This window comes from Megalops cyprinoides, chromosome 15 (assembly GCF_013368585.1).
Source record: "Megalops cyprinoides isolate fMegCyp1 chromosome 15, fMegCyp1.pri, whole genome shotgun sequence".
Taxonomy (NCBI): Eukaryota; Metazoa; Chordata; class Actinopteri; order Elopiformes; family Megalopidae; genus Megalops; species Megalops cyprinoides.
The window spans coordinates 2,357,554-2,369,773 of NC_050597.1; the positions used below are offsets into that span (position 1 = coordinate 2,357,554).

Genomic DNA, 12,220 nt, shown 5'->3' on the forward strand with positions numbered 1-12,220 from the left:
TACTGCAATGTTTTTGATATATAAAAAAAGCACACGGTACAAATATGCCAAGTATAAATAAAACGATAAGAACCCCAAGAATGAAAAATAAATGAGTCTTAAATAGACACCTGCTTTCTGTACACCTAACCTCAGCAGAAGAGTGGAGATGCCCGTGAGATCACTGTGGAAAGAGAGCAGAAATCCTGTGTCTCCTTCCCTTTACATCAGGAGCCAAGGAGGAGCTGGATAAGAACCTCCACAGGAGGCAAACGCTGCCAACGCCCCACACCCAGGGCGTTAGAGTGGTAGAGGGGGAAAAAAAGGAAACTCATCCTGCTATACAGCAAAAGCATTCAACCATCTCGGTAACGCACACGGCACCTGGCCACAGGCGGCACCAAAACCAGAACCCACCGACCCCTGGCAAACTGCAGGGCCGCACTGTCAGAACCAAGGCGGACTGTTAGGGCTGTAACTGCAGGGGAAACCAGGTTTTAGGTTGTGACCGACAAGTGTGTCATGGTTCTGGTAAGGCCCGTGCCCGGATGAGCCCAGAGAGAGGTCCTCCCATGAACTGTATTGGAAAATCTACAGTAACTGGAAAAAAGAGAAAAGAAAAAGAAAAAGAAAAAAAAAAAACCAATGGGAGAAGAAAAATCCGTGTCGACCAACAGCGGAGAATCTCAAATACATGGGGGGGAAAAAAATCAACAGTACTTTTTTTTTTTTTTTTTAACTTTTTTTTTTTGTTAAAAACTACAATTAAGGTGTATGAAAAAAAGACTAAACAGTGATTTTTAAAGACAATTATACACATAAACCATACCTACTGTACAAGTTGTTTGTTCTATCACGCTTAACTCAGCATTGTGATGAGTATTCTGTTACATGAAGGCATTTTAAAAGAAAAAAAAAGGGAAAAAGAAAGAAAGGAAAAGAAAAAAGGAAAAAAAAAAAAATCTCCAATGCTCTTCATTGGCGGTTTACCGTTTATTGAGGAGCGATTTGCCGGGTCCCGGCCACACAGGGGGGCAGAGAGGGGTCTGAGCGGAGCGGAGCGCAGTCACCTTGGCAGTCCTGCTCTTTCCGCAGCCCCTGGACCAGCAGTGCGTGAGCGCTGAGAAAGCAAAGGGGGCTCACCTCGCAGCTGCGCAGGGTCACCTGGACACAGGCCTCGCTATCGGTTGAGGGTGAGTCTGATTGAGTTCTTGATCACGCGCAGGTTGCTGGTGGGCAGAGGGGACGAGGCGTCCGGCAGCTCCTTGCTGGGTAGTCTCTGCGGACGACACCGTGAGATTAGCACGCTCTGCGTTTGCTCGGACCTGACGGGTATCTGAGCAAACCTCACTCTCTGCACTGACAGGACGGTACCTGTGTTCTCGATGTGTCTATGGTTGGGATTGGCATGGCCTTGGCTCCTCCCAGACCCTCCTGTTAAACACAAAAGTTTATGGTACTTGGTTTTATTTATTATATATGACAACTAAAATGTGGGATGAAGAAATACTACCATGATGCCTGACCTGTGAGGACACTATCTGAACCCCAGACTGCCATGACTGGCTCATCTCTGCTAATTGACATAACATCATAATGTGACCTTTAGTATTCAAAATAGTCATGTTTGGCACAGCCTAACAATGGTCTGGTTTCAGAGCTGTGGTGACATCAGTGCCAAGCTGAAGGGGTTATACCGAGACAGGAAAAGGAAAAGGGAAACGGGTGTGAAAGTTACTGCGGTGGCAATCGCTTCATTTGTCAGACTCAACCTTCAGCCGCCTGTCAGCAATGACCTTGCTATGATCTACATTATCAGTTATCAGGGTGGGGAGAGTCTGACAAAGGGGAGGACAGTCAGAAGACATGAGTAATGTGCTTAGGAGTGTCTGCTCTATACCGCTGTCATTTAGGTGGAAATGGGTGCTTCGTGCTACAGGTGACAGTGAAAAGGGCACGATCCCGGTCCTCACCACAGAGGGGCCATCCCCTTGGTCCTGCCCATTGCTGGGGGGTGGGTATGGTTCTTTAAATGCAGAGTCATCCACATATAGCAGCTGAGAGGGAAGAAAACAGCACAGTCACCTCTGAGCGAACAGTTAGGCTCCCTACAGTAACAAGCACACAGATCACAGGCAGTATATGTGGACATGTCTGCTGCTGTCCCACAAAACGTGTACCGCGTGTCACAGTGTCTGACGGGCGTGGCTGCGGTCACCTTGTCGGCGTCTTTGAGCCTCTTGGGCGACTCCTCCAGGGAGGGTGAGTGGGGCCTCTTGGGGGCTGTCCCGTTGAGCGCCAGCCCGCCCACGCCGTTGGGCAGCTCGGTCTGGGCGGTGCCGAGGGAGCCGGGGCGCGGGATCACACTCCTGCCCACCACCGTGGGAATGGTGCTGCCAGCAGGGGGCAGCGTGGGCTTGGCCGGAGGGGCTGCTGGCTCTGCGTGGGGACAACCAGGGTTAGGCAAAACCACCAGGATTAAGGGTTTTTTTTTTTTTTTTTTTAAATTTACACTGGTGAAGACAGCAGCACTCACTTGATCCAATCACAGGGATGGACATGCCCTGCTCAGGTCTGTGGGGAGTGGTCTCTGCAGATGGGGAGCTGTCCACAAACAGCAGAGGCGGGGCTTTGGGTGACATCATACTGTTTGGAAAAGAGGTGAAACGACAAGGGTAAGAATTCTCACAGTAACGCACCCCTTCAGATTAACCCGGTATATACACTGATAATCATAACATAGCCGTACGAGGGAAATTGAATAAAATGTAATATGAACAACAGAATTTTTCTGAAAGGACAGGAGGGCACGCACCCGTCGTCCGTGTCAGAGGCCGGCTTCCTGGGCTTGCTCACAGGGGTCGGGGAGCTGAAGGGAGTCCCCGAGTCCGTGTCCCTGGAGCTGTCCAGCTGGCTGCCATCCAGGGAGGGGCGCTTCGACCCTCCGCTGGAGCTGCGGTTCAGATCCGCCATGCTCTGAGGGGGAAAGGGGGCGGAGACACAGGGCCGTTACTGCACAGGAAACCACACCCGCATCCATTCATAAAAAATGTCCACTCACACTAACACACAATCAACTGTCAAAGTCAACCTTCAGAATAAAGTCTACACACACACAGCTCCAGTGAGACTGCAGCCAGCTGAGTTATAATGATATATATATAATATATATAATGATATAATAATGATATATAGATATAATGACATGTGAGCTATAATATACCTTCTTCTTCTTCTGCAGCACCTCTGGGGGCAGGTACTGGTGAAGCTGTCTCTTCTTCACATGCGTGGCCTCGATCTTCATGCCGTCTTTCAGCATGTTGATGTTGTTGGCCTGTCTGTACACTGCAGGGGGAGGCAGCGGTTTCGTCAGGGCTGCACATACTGTCAAAATCTCAGCGGGGGAAACTGTGCCCCGTGCATATCCAGCCCATTCTTTAAAAACACGACACCACGCAACGGTAGGCTTACAACACACCAGCGCTACAGTCTGATGAAATCTAGCCTTACGTATTTGAACCCACCTTTTTAAAGTTTTGATGGAGAAATACTGGATTTCAACACAAACAGAACTGAACACAAAGCAAAGCTACGTTTGTGATATCACGTATCACACGAGGACAGAAGTTCACCGACTGGTGGCTCTTACCCGTGTCTGTGAAAGCCTGAATGTCATAGGTCAGGTCAATGTTCACGCTCTCCGCATTCTCCACCTTCTTGAAAATGATCCCAATGAACCACATGGAGACAAATTCATTCCTGTTTCAGCAGAAAAGTGAAATTATGTATGTGCACACATTCGCCTCACTATTGCACTAAGCTCGCACATGTTCATCTCTAGAGGTCTCATGTGTTTAAAACTTTTGCCTTGGATATTTGGTCTTGCCTTTCGTAAATGTGAAAGCAAAACTTGAAACTGAGCATCAAGTCAAAATCTGGAGGCATGCATCTACAGAGATCAGCCATGAAGACTTCAGCGCCATCTTGTGACCTAGCCTGGAAGTGCATCCACTACAGTGATGACAGCTTTCAAACTTCAAAATTTTCAATTTACTTTTGAAATTATTCTTCTTCTCTACCACCATCAAACCAGACCACTGTCAGTATAAACCTCCTCTTTCCCATTGTTAAGGTGTAGTCAGAGCTTTGCTGTTGTAGAAGGTTGAATGACATTGATAGGTGTTTTAATGCTTGGGTGGCATGTTCATTCATCAGCCATGTGGTCATTTCTAATGTAACTTAACAGGAGGTTTCCTGACCAGATCCGTGTAGTACATTCCCATTTTACCAAGCCAAGTCAAGTGAGCAAAGTTGTTTTGCTCATATACAGCTACACTTCAAATGACAAACACCATGAGAGCTGAACACCATGAAGAAAGGTGTTAAGAATAAATATTTACAAGGCAAAAGCATCTAGTTAACACTGTGGCCCTGGATTCTCTTCCTCCTCTGAAATTTACAGTTCAGTCAACAGTTCTGAAATGTGTGAAAGGGTTTTGACATATTGGGTAGAATATGGACCCCTGTTTTCATGAGTGAACGAGCAGAAATGAAAAGCGGACACGTTTCCACGCTCCAAACCCCGGCAGCAGTGCCTGATGGTCTTCACAGCGTTCAGCCAGAGTGCTGACCAATAATGAACCCCAGTCAATCTGGTGGTTCACTGACACAGGCTCACCAATAGTGACTAGTTTTAGAGGGATTTACATGAGATCACAGCTGCATTGTGGGAAACAGGAACACAGCAACGTGCTTACGCTGAGGGCCAAACCCTTGCATCACACCCTCCTGCAGGTTCACATGCTTTCCTGTCACACTGGTGTCATCAATCACGCTTGCGTTGAGAAACAGCTCCCTTCCAACCTGTGGCTCTGGCTACACAGTACAAACATCGCCCCCTTGTGGGAGGTTTTAGCTACACTGATCCAGAATAATCCGAACAGGGGTTGAGTGAGTCCAGGAGCTCCCGGTGCATGCGATTGCTGGTCAGAGTGAGGAACGTGGACTCACTCGTTACGGTTCTCCTTGGACCCGGGGAAGGACTGAGGGTTGACGTGAGCCAGAGTGATGTACTCGTTCCTCTCCAAATTCCCCACCAGAACTCGGATCTTTGACTCCACAAGACCGATCCTAGAGGAAGAACAAGAGCACAAGATCAGCATCCTACCTGGCTGCTGTTTATGATGGTATGATGGAGGTCAGATGAGACACACAGTGGCCATGAAGGCAGGGCATGCCGTCGGGTGGGTGGGGAGATCTCAGGTGACCCGATTCAGTAACGTTAATACGAGCACACAGAGAACCTGCTCTGACCCGCTCTTCAACCGTCACTGGCTAACTGCCCCTGCAGCACCACGTCTCAATATTCTAATTAGATCATTCCGAGTGCTGGGAGGGGGGCTTCTCACAACTTCAACCGATCACTTTTAGCATCGGACTCAAAGACTTCACAGATGGAGCAACACTAACGATGTGTAACTGCGTTACAGCCAGTTTATAACTGCTTATAGTTCAAACACTCAGAGAAACCAAAGCTGAACCCACAGGTTATATGTATATGCCTGCATACAGCTTCACAATGAGAGAGTCGCCTGCTAATGACAGATGCTGAAAAGACAGTTACTGTTCAGAGCCAGCATAGTGGAGCCGGATAAACAGGTAAACTTAGCGAGCTGCACTCAGCCAGCCAGTTTTCACAAAAACATGACCAAACTGGTCTGGGGGTGAGAGTCTATTTCAGTGAAGGTTTCAAACTTCCTGCCCTCTCTCGCCTCGTCATTTTCCTACCCGGCTGTCAATCTCAGTGATCAAAACATCAGGCTTGAGGCAGACGGGAGGGCTGATGGCTTGGAGCTGAAGGAAACCCTTTCACACACTCACCACTCCAAGTGATTCTCCTCTGTGGACGCACTGGCTGTCAGCACAATGTAATGCCTGTTGAATAAGAGGAGCAAACGTTAACAGTTGTGCATTTCAAAATCTGAAAACAGGTAAACATTCTCAACGATGATAAATCTACATGGATACAGAACTAAATAAAAGTAAATTAAAATACGACAAACAGAAAAACAAATATTTACATACTTGTACTTTTGGAAAAAGTTTGGCGGCTCAAACAGTTTTGACCATTCGGCTTTCCCCAGGAGAATTTCATCAGTGACACTTAGACCTGCCAACATTAAACAAAGGCATGTCTCAGCACACAAAGGAGCGTGCATCTGCCGAGGACAGTCGTGCGATCAGGGAGGGTGGAGGGAGATCGGCAGCTTTCAGACGGGCTGTGCTGATCCCCTCCTACACACCGTTTTTGAACTCCTCGCTCATGATGGTGCGGGTGGAGGTGGACACGTTGTAGGTGGAGTTCTGCTGCGGGTAGGCGGGCGTGATGATGGGCATGAGATGGTACCTGTCCGAGGGGTTAACCTGCGGGTACGAGGCGGGGAGGCGTTAGACACCGGTCACACCCCTTTCCTCCACACACAGAAACAAATAACAGATGAATATCGCTATAAGGCAGACTCACGCGGGGGTCCCAGACTGGCAGATTTAGATTACTTTCCTCCGGCTGTTTCAAAAGAACAGGATTGGGCCATTCCCTGGGGGAGGAGTCAGGGGGAGGAGTCAGGGGAAGAGAGAGGCCAAATCAAACATACAGTGTCAGGGGCTAACTGTGTGCAGCCTGGCCTGTAACCTGCAGTCTACAGGCTCAAACACAGGAAAGTACACTGCAGCTGTGCCTTCAGCCAAAGTACATTACGTGAATGAATCCAATACGCAGGTAATATACCAAACATGCTAGTAGCCCTTTATATGGGAATCTGCTAAGCAAAACCAATAAAAGTAAAAGAACTTTTTCTGCTGGCACCTCAGCTTACTTCTACAAAAACAAAAAGGAACAGCGCCCCCCTGAGGATTTCCACGGACTCACCACTTGGAGAAAACGAGGAAGAACTTGTGGACCAGAGTGGCAGCGACAGCGTTGGGGTAGAGCTGGCAGGTCCGGGCCACCAGCATGGCCCAAGACACACCCCCCAGGAAGCCCAGCATGTTGGAGTAGATCCCACGACCTGCAGGAAGACATCAGTGTGCAGTCAGACGACAGACATGCGCCACAACAAGCCTTTCATTTTAACACTTCACATACCAGACTAAAACATGAAGCTCACGAACAGCCCTCTGACAGTTTTACTTACGCTTGGCCCACAGTTTAATTGCCCTCAGCGTCAGTCTGAAATTCTCCTTGTTTGGCACCAGGTACAGGATCTCATCTGTGACTCGGCAACCTGTTGAAACAAGCGTACATTACATTAAAATACAGGCATTACACTCTATAAGCACCGGAATTAACTTTATCTTGCCCACAAAGTAATACAAAGGAGATGATTCAGCAGATAATATATAAACCCTAGCACACACTATTGACATGGTGTGTGAACTCAATGCAAACATGCAGAAAGAACAGACTACCGTTTAAGCTTCGAATGCATCTTATGTCGAGATTCCTCAGGTGGGAGTCTCCTCGTAGGTCCAGGTTATCAGGGATGGACGGCAGGGCCAGTCTTGCAAACAAGAGATCAATCTACCCAGAAACAGCAAGGAGGGATGAGAGAGAGAGGCAAATAAGCACTAACGGGTAAATGGGCAAAAATCTTTTCAGAAAAGAGCTACATTGTAAAACGAGTTCCTGTTTTCTACACACTGTATTTGATATTTGAAATGTTAACACTCCTTACCTCAATCCCATCAAACTTGAACTTGATAACCGGTACAAAAGCATCTTCAACAGCCTGTGCCAAAACAAATGGAACACATTCAGCTCCACACTGAGGAAGCCACAGCTGGGAAGCACATCAGAGCAGAATCTCTCTCCTCACAACTCTCACCCGCAGGTCCTTTATCTCCTCATGCTGCTTCAGCTTGTCGAAGAAGGACTGAAAGAAGTCCGATCTCTCCACATGGCGCGGAGCCACACACAGAGCATCGATATCAGCCCCTTACAAAACAAAACGCAGCCTTACAGCTCTGACAGCTCCAACCACCATCAGCCCCGTCAGGATCACACACAAAGTTTAAAATGCAAACACAATGCTACGGTACAGACCGCGAGTGCCAGAATCCAGCACCAGTATCAGCGCACATTAAACTCTTATTCCCATACCTTTGGTGTGCACGCCTAGTCGATAGGATCCAAATGTAAATATTTTACCACCAACATTAGCTACTGCTGAGGGTGGAAGATTCTGCAAGAGAACAAATGAAGTTTAAATATTTTGTCTGCAAACCAAAGAAATAAGCAGAAAAATCACACGTGAAGTGGTAACTACAAGAAAGCAACATTCTTTTCTTGCAAAGATGAATACTGTACATACAATATACATCTACGCTTTAGAGTAGTGATTGACTAGACAAGAGGTATGAGGACTTTTGGTTCAGATTCCAGATGCAGTATAGCCAGGCTAGCCAGCTCAACATACAGCAGAGATCAAGCAAAACCCATAAATCAACGCACAGCCACACTAATGAACATTACTTCATTGCATCACTTACCTTACTCTCACTAATATCTGCGATCCACTCCTTGACAAATGTGTTAAGTTTGCCCAGAACTGCCAACCTGCAACAACACATGCAGCAACCATTCAGACCAGCATGAAAGGATGACAGCTAATCTGTCACAAAACAGACCAGTATGCAGAAAAGACAAGGAGGTGCTCAACCCTTGGTGGTTCATTCAATGCAGTACTGCAGTAACTCCAGTGCACGTGTCCAAAACAGATCTAGTGACAAATTCAACAGGACAAGAACTCAACAAATAGAATAAATCCAGACACACTTAAGAAACATATCACTTAGTTATTTTTGTTTCACATTTTGTTAAAACCATTAAAGTGTTTTTCCCCCCCAGTCTTGTTGACAATATTATCAATTTTTTAACAAAGCATTTTTGTATATACAATTGCATTTATTCCAATTGCTGTGGGAGAGCAAGTCCTTCCCTCTGGACTTTTTATAAAACGAAACCAGCCCATGCAGCTCCTGCCAGCATGGGTGGCTTAGTGCTGCTGTCCCTTCAATCCTAAAAACCCCTCCTGCATGTGCTGACCAAATGACGCCCGGATGACTGTTGCATAGATACGTCACCTGTGGTTGAGCTCATCTTCATCCTCGAACACGCCGAACGGCTTCATGGCCTCGATGAGCTTCTGGGTGTAGATGTGGTCTATCTCCCTGGGGAAGGCCAGGCTGATGGAGGAGGTGATGCCATAGTGTTTCTGGGGCTGCTGCCCGCCAAGCACACTGTTACTGCTCCTACAGGACACAAAGCACAGCCTCTGAGTCTTCTCATACACAGCATCTACAAAGACATCTTAGAGGATCACCACATATCCCGATCCTGCTTTCTGTATGTCCAGCGCACTTGTATTGGAGGTTCCAGTGCTATATGTGCTGCTGCCATAACTCGAGACCTCCATAAATCAAGACCTCAACAAAAAATGTTTATGGGTAAATCAGAAATTCAGAACACATAGCTTTAGCAATGGGAGAGATTTAACTTTCAGTGCAAAGCAGACAGACTGGACTATTGAGTCTATATACAGAATTTCAGAGGCGTTTCTGCATTTCTTCATGTGGTCTAGCGTCACTGCATACAAGACCCTTCTCTTGGCCCAAGTTTAGTATTTAGTATTTGGGCACACTGACCTAACATGGTTCTACCAAAGATGTTCAATTGCCAAGACAAGCTAATCCACAAGTGTCTAACATTATTGTGCCATTAAGAGCATCTGGGTTTTTGATTCTACAGTGCAAAAACCCTCTGCAGTTTTAACATGAGGTACGGCAATACACAGCAAACCCATGAGCAAACAACCACAAGCATACTTTCAAACATATTCCAAACACAGACAGGTGACGGGATGTTGGAACTCTTTTCCCAGAATGATTACACATTTATAAAACTCAAAAGCATACAGAAAACCACGGGAGATGACTATGTGGCGGTGTGCATGCTTTCTGGCAGAAAAAACATCCCCTTCCCTAAAAGCCATAGCATAACTCCACATCTTGGAACAGGTGCAAACGATTCATTCTCTCACCACAACACACGGGATTTTGGCAGTAGGATGTTCCCTTAGTATAGACACGGTATCCACTCAGCCGGTACATTTCAGCTGTCAGACGCATTTAGGTCACCCAATGAACTTGATCGTGAATTCAGCTCGAAACCTCTCCTTCATTGGAACGACACAGGCTGACACAGATCAAGCCCCATTTTTAAAAGTAAAATTGCCAAATTGCTACATTTAAGCGGGTGACAGGGCTAACAATCTAGGTAGACAATTAACATTTGCTAAGTTTCCGCTAATGGATGAGGATAGCTAGCTGCTTTCACGCTGCTGACCAGCTGAGAGACGTGACGGTCAGCATGTACACTCAGACTTAGCCAGCCGGCTATCAGCTGGGTTTTACTGACCGGACCATAACACAAAAGCATCCAGAGAAAACACAGCCAACCTGGCTAAGGCGACAGTTAGCGAGCCGGCTAATGCTAGCTGATAACGTTAGCTGATCAACCGCACAAAAACAAACACCTGCACGCCAAACACGTCCGGCTTCCCATCCCCGCAATAGGCAGCTTACTCACGTACAACTGTCCCAATAGCAGGAAAAAACGTTTCCAAATACAGACAAAACACTTCATAAGTCATCCAGCAACTCTGGATTTTGTAGTTTAGCTAACAGTGGCGCTTAGACCGGTTAGTTTTACCCGGTTGGTGCGGCTAACCTGCTGATGTTTACAGTTAGCCGGTTAGCTAACTTTACCGGAACTCGCCCTGTCAACCGGGAACACACATCGTATCTCCGGCCACATCCTGCATGACTGTGTTAAATAAACCGCATATTAAACTTGTTATATTATGTAGACACTGAACAAGAACTCTAAATAAAGTCTAAGGTCAAAACAAACCGACATTAAGCGTGTTGTGTGCGGACCTTGCAGGCCTTTGTTAATGCTAGTTAGCTAGCGGCTAGCAAACATAGCTGGCAACCTTGGCCCCCATCTACTCTGGGCAACGGACGAGCACGGATGCCTTCGCATTAAAGTACGCGACCACTTACGCTGACATTTCTTTCATGACCTCCTGAGGAGCTTTCGCTGTATTTTATTCAGAATTTTTTTCTTGAAAACATGTAAACTCGGCCAGCAGCAGCCCCCCGTCCGTATTTATAACAATAGTTGCGTTCCAATATGGCGCCCGCCGGCTCCGCGTATCCCGGCAGGCTTTGCGCGGCCGCCAGCCGCAGCTCGCGAGTTTGAAATGCGAGGCGATGCGGGACGCCGGTGCGGCGGGACGTCCTGTCGCCTGGGGGCTGCGTGATTTAAATAAACCTGCTTTACCCCCCTGGCAACTGATCCCTAAGTTCTACATTTTAAATGCGTGATGACGATGATAAATAAACAACCGAATCGGTCTGGATGCTGGACATATAACCAAAGCGTCTTTCAAATCCTCAGTTCTCTCTGATCTTTGTTCTTGGAATTGGAATCAGAATCTTAATCGATTCTTTAAAAAAGAAACGAATCCCAAATCAACTCCTGAATGCGAATTTACGTCATCCATGTTGTGCATGATATAATACAGTAGATTTAAATTCGCTGATGTAATCTGGGCTACTTGCTGAGGAGGGAATGTGATGCCAACATATCTGATGCCTTTCGTGGGCCAGCAAAAGCCGACTGTCTGACAAAGCTAGGGTGACCGTACGTCCTCTTTTTCCCGGACAAGTCCTCCTTTAGAGAGGCATGTTTTAGGTCCCAAAACGAGGACATGTCCGGGAAAAAGAGGACGTATGGTCACCCTAGACAAAGCGACTTTGGACAACAGGGTACCAGAGGGAGAGCCTCTTATTTCAGCCAGATGACACTGCGAAAAGACAATCTTGAAAATGAATCAATGATTTTAAGTAGGACAGAGAGAGAGAGAGCACTGTAGTTATGACACAAGGAGAAGAATGTCATGTGCGTATGACCTTTCATAAACTACCTGGGAGTGCAGTGTCTCGACCAAGGGCTACAGCCAAGACAAAGCAGGGGAAGAGGGGACAGTCTAGACCCCCTAGTGCCCCTCCCTAGTGCCCCTTCCCTGCTGAAAGAGCAGGGGGAGAGGAGGTAGTCCTGCCTACTGCCCCTATGAAGTTCAAAATGAGATGAGATAATGCTATTGGTTGAGTCTGCTGT

At 47.0% G+C, this 12,220-nt stretch overlaps 1 protein-coding gene across 1 annotated transcript; it reads right to left on the bottom strand.

Moving 5' to 3' along the window:
• Positions 1 to 965: 965 nt before the first annotated feature.
• papolg (poly(A) polymerase gamma) lies at positions 966 to 11,217 on the bottom strand. The gene is made up of 22 exons (XM_036546930.1): positions 11,101 to 11,217; positions 9,121 to 9,288; positions 8,527 to 8,593; positions 8,138 to 8,219; positions 7,863 to 7,972; positions 7,713 to 7,766; positions 7,447 to 7,558; positions 7,173 to 7,262; positions 6,908 to 7,046; positions 6,503 to 6,575; positions 6,282 to 6,402; positions 6,064 to 6,148; positions 5,860 to 5,913; positions 4,990 to 5,109; positions 3,629 to 3,738; positions 3,203 to 3,324; positions 2,795 to 2,955; positions 2,516 to 2,625; positions 2,198 to 2,418; positions 1,953 to 2,036; positions 1,354 to 1,413; positions 966 to 1,258 (listed from the first exon to the last, which is right to left on the bottom strand). The coding sequence occupies exons 1-22, from the start codon at positions 11,115 to 11,117 to the stop codon at positions 1,160 to 1,162; spliced, it is 2,259 nt and encodes a 752-aa protein (XP_036402823.1). The 5' UTR covers positions 11,118 to 11,217; the 3' UTR covers positions 966 to 1,159.
• Positions 11,218 to 12,220: the final 1,003 nt, after the last annotated feature.

Excerpts from the sequence above, each read along its gene's own strand:
- papolg (XM_036546930.1), bottom strand. Across the intron at positions 7,973-8,137 it reads ACTAGGCGTGCACACCAAAG|GGGCTGATATCGATGCTCTG; the intron begins GTATGGGAATAA and ends TTGTTTTGTAAG. Across the intron at positions 1,259-1,353 it reads TAGACACATCGAGAACACAG|AGACTACCCAGCAAGGAGCT; the intron begins GTACCGTCCTGT and ends TGTCGTCCGCAG.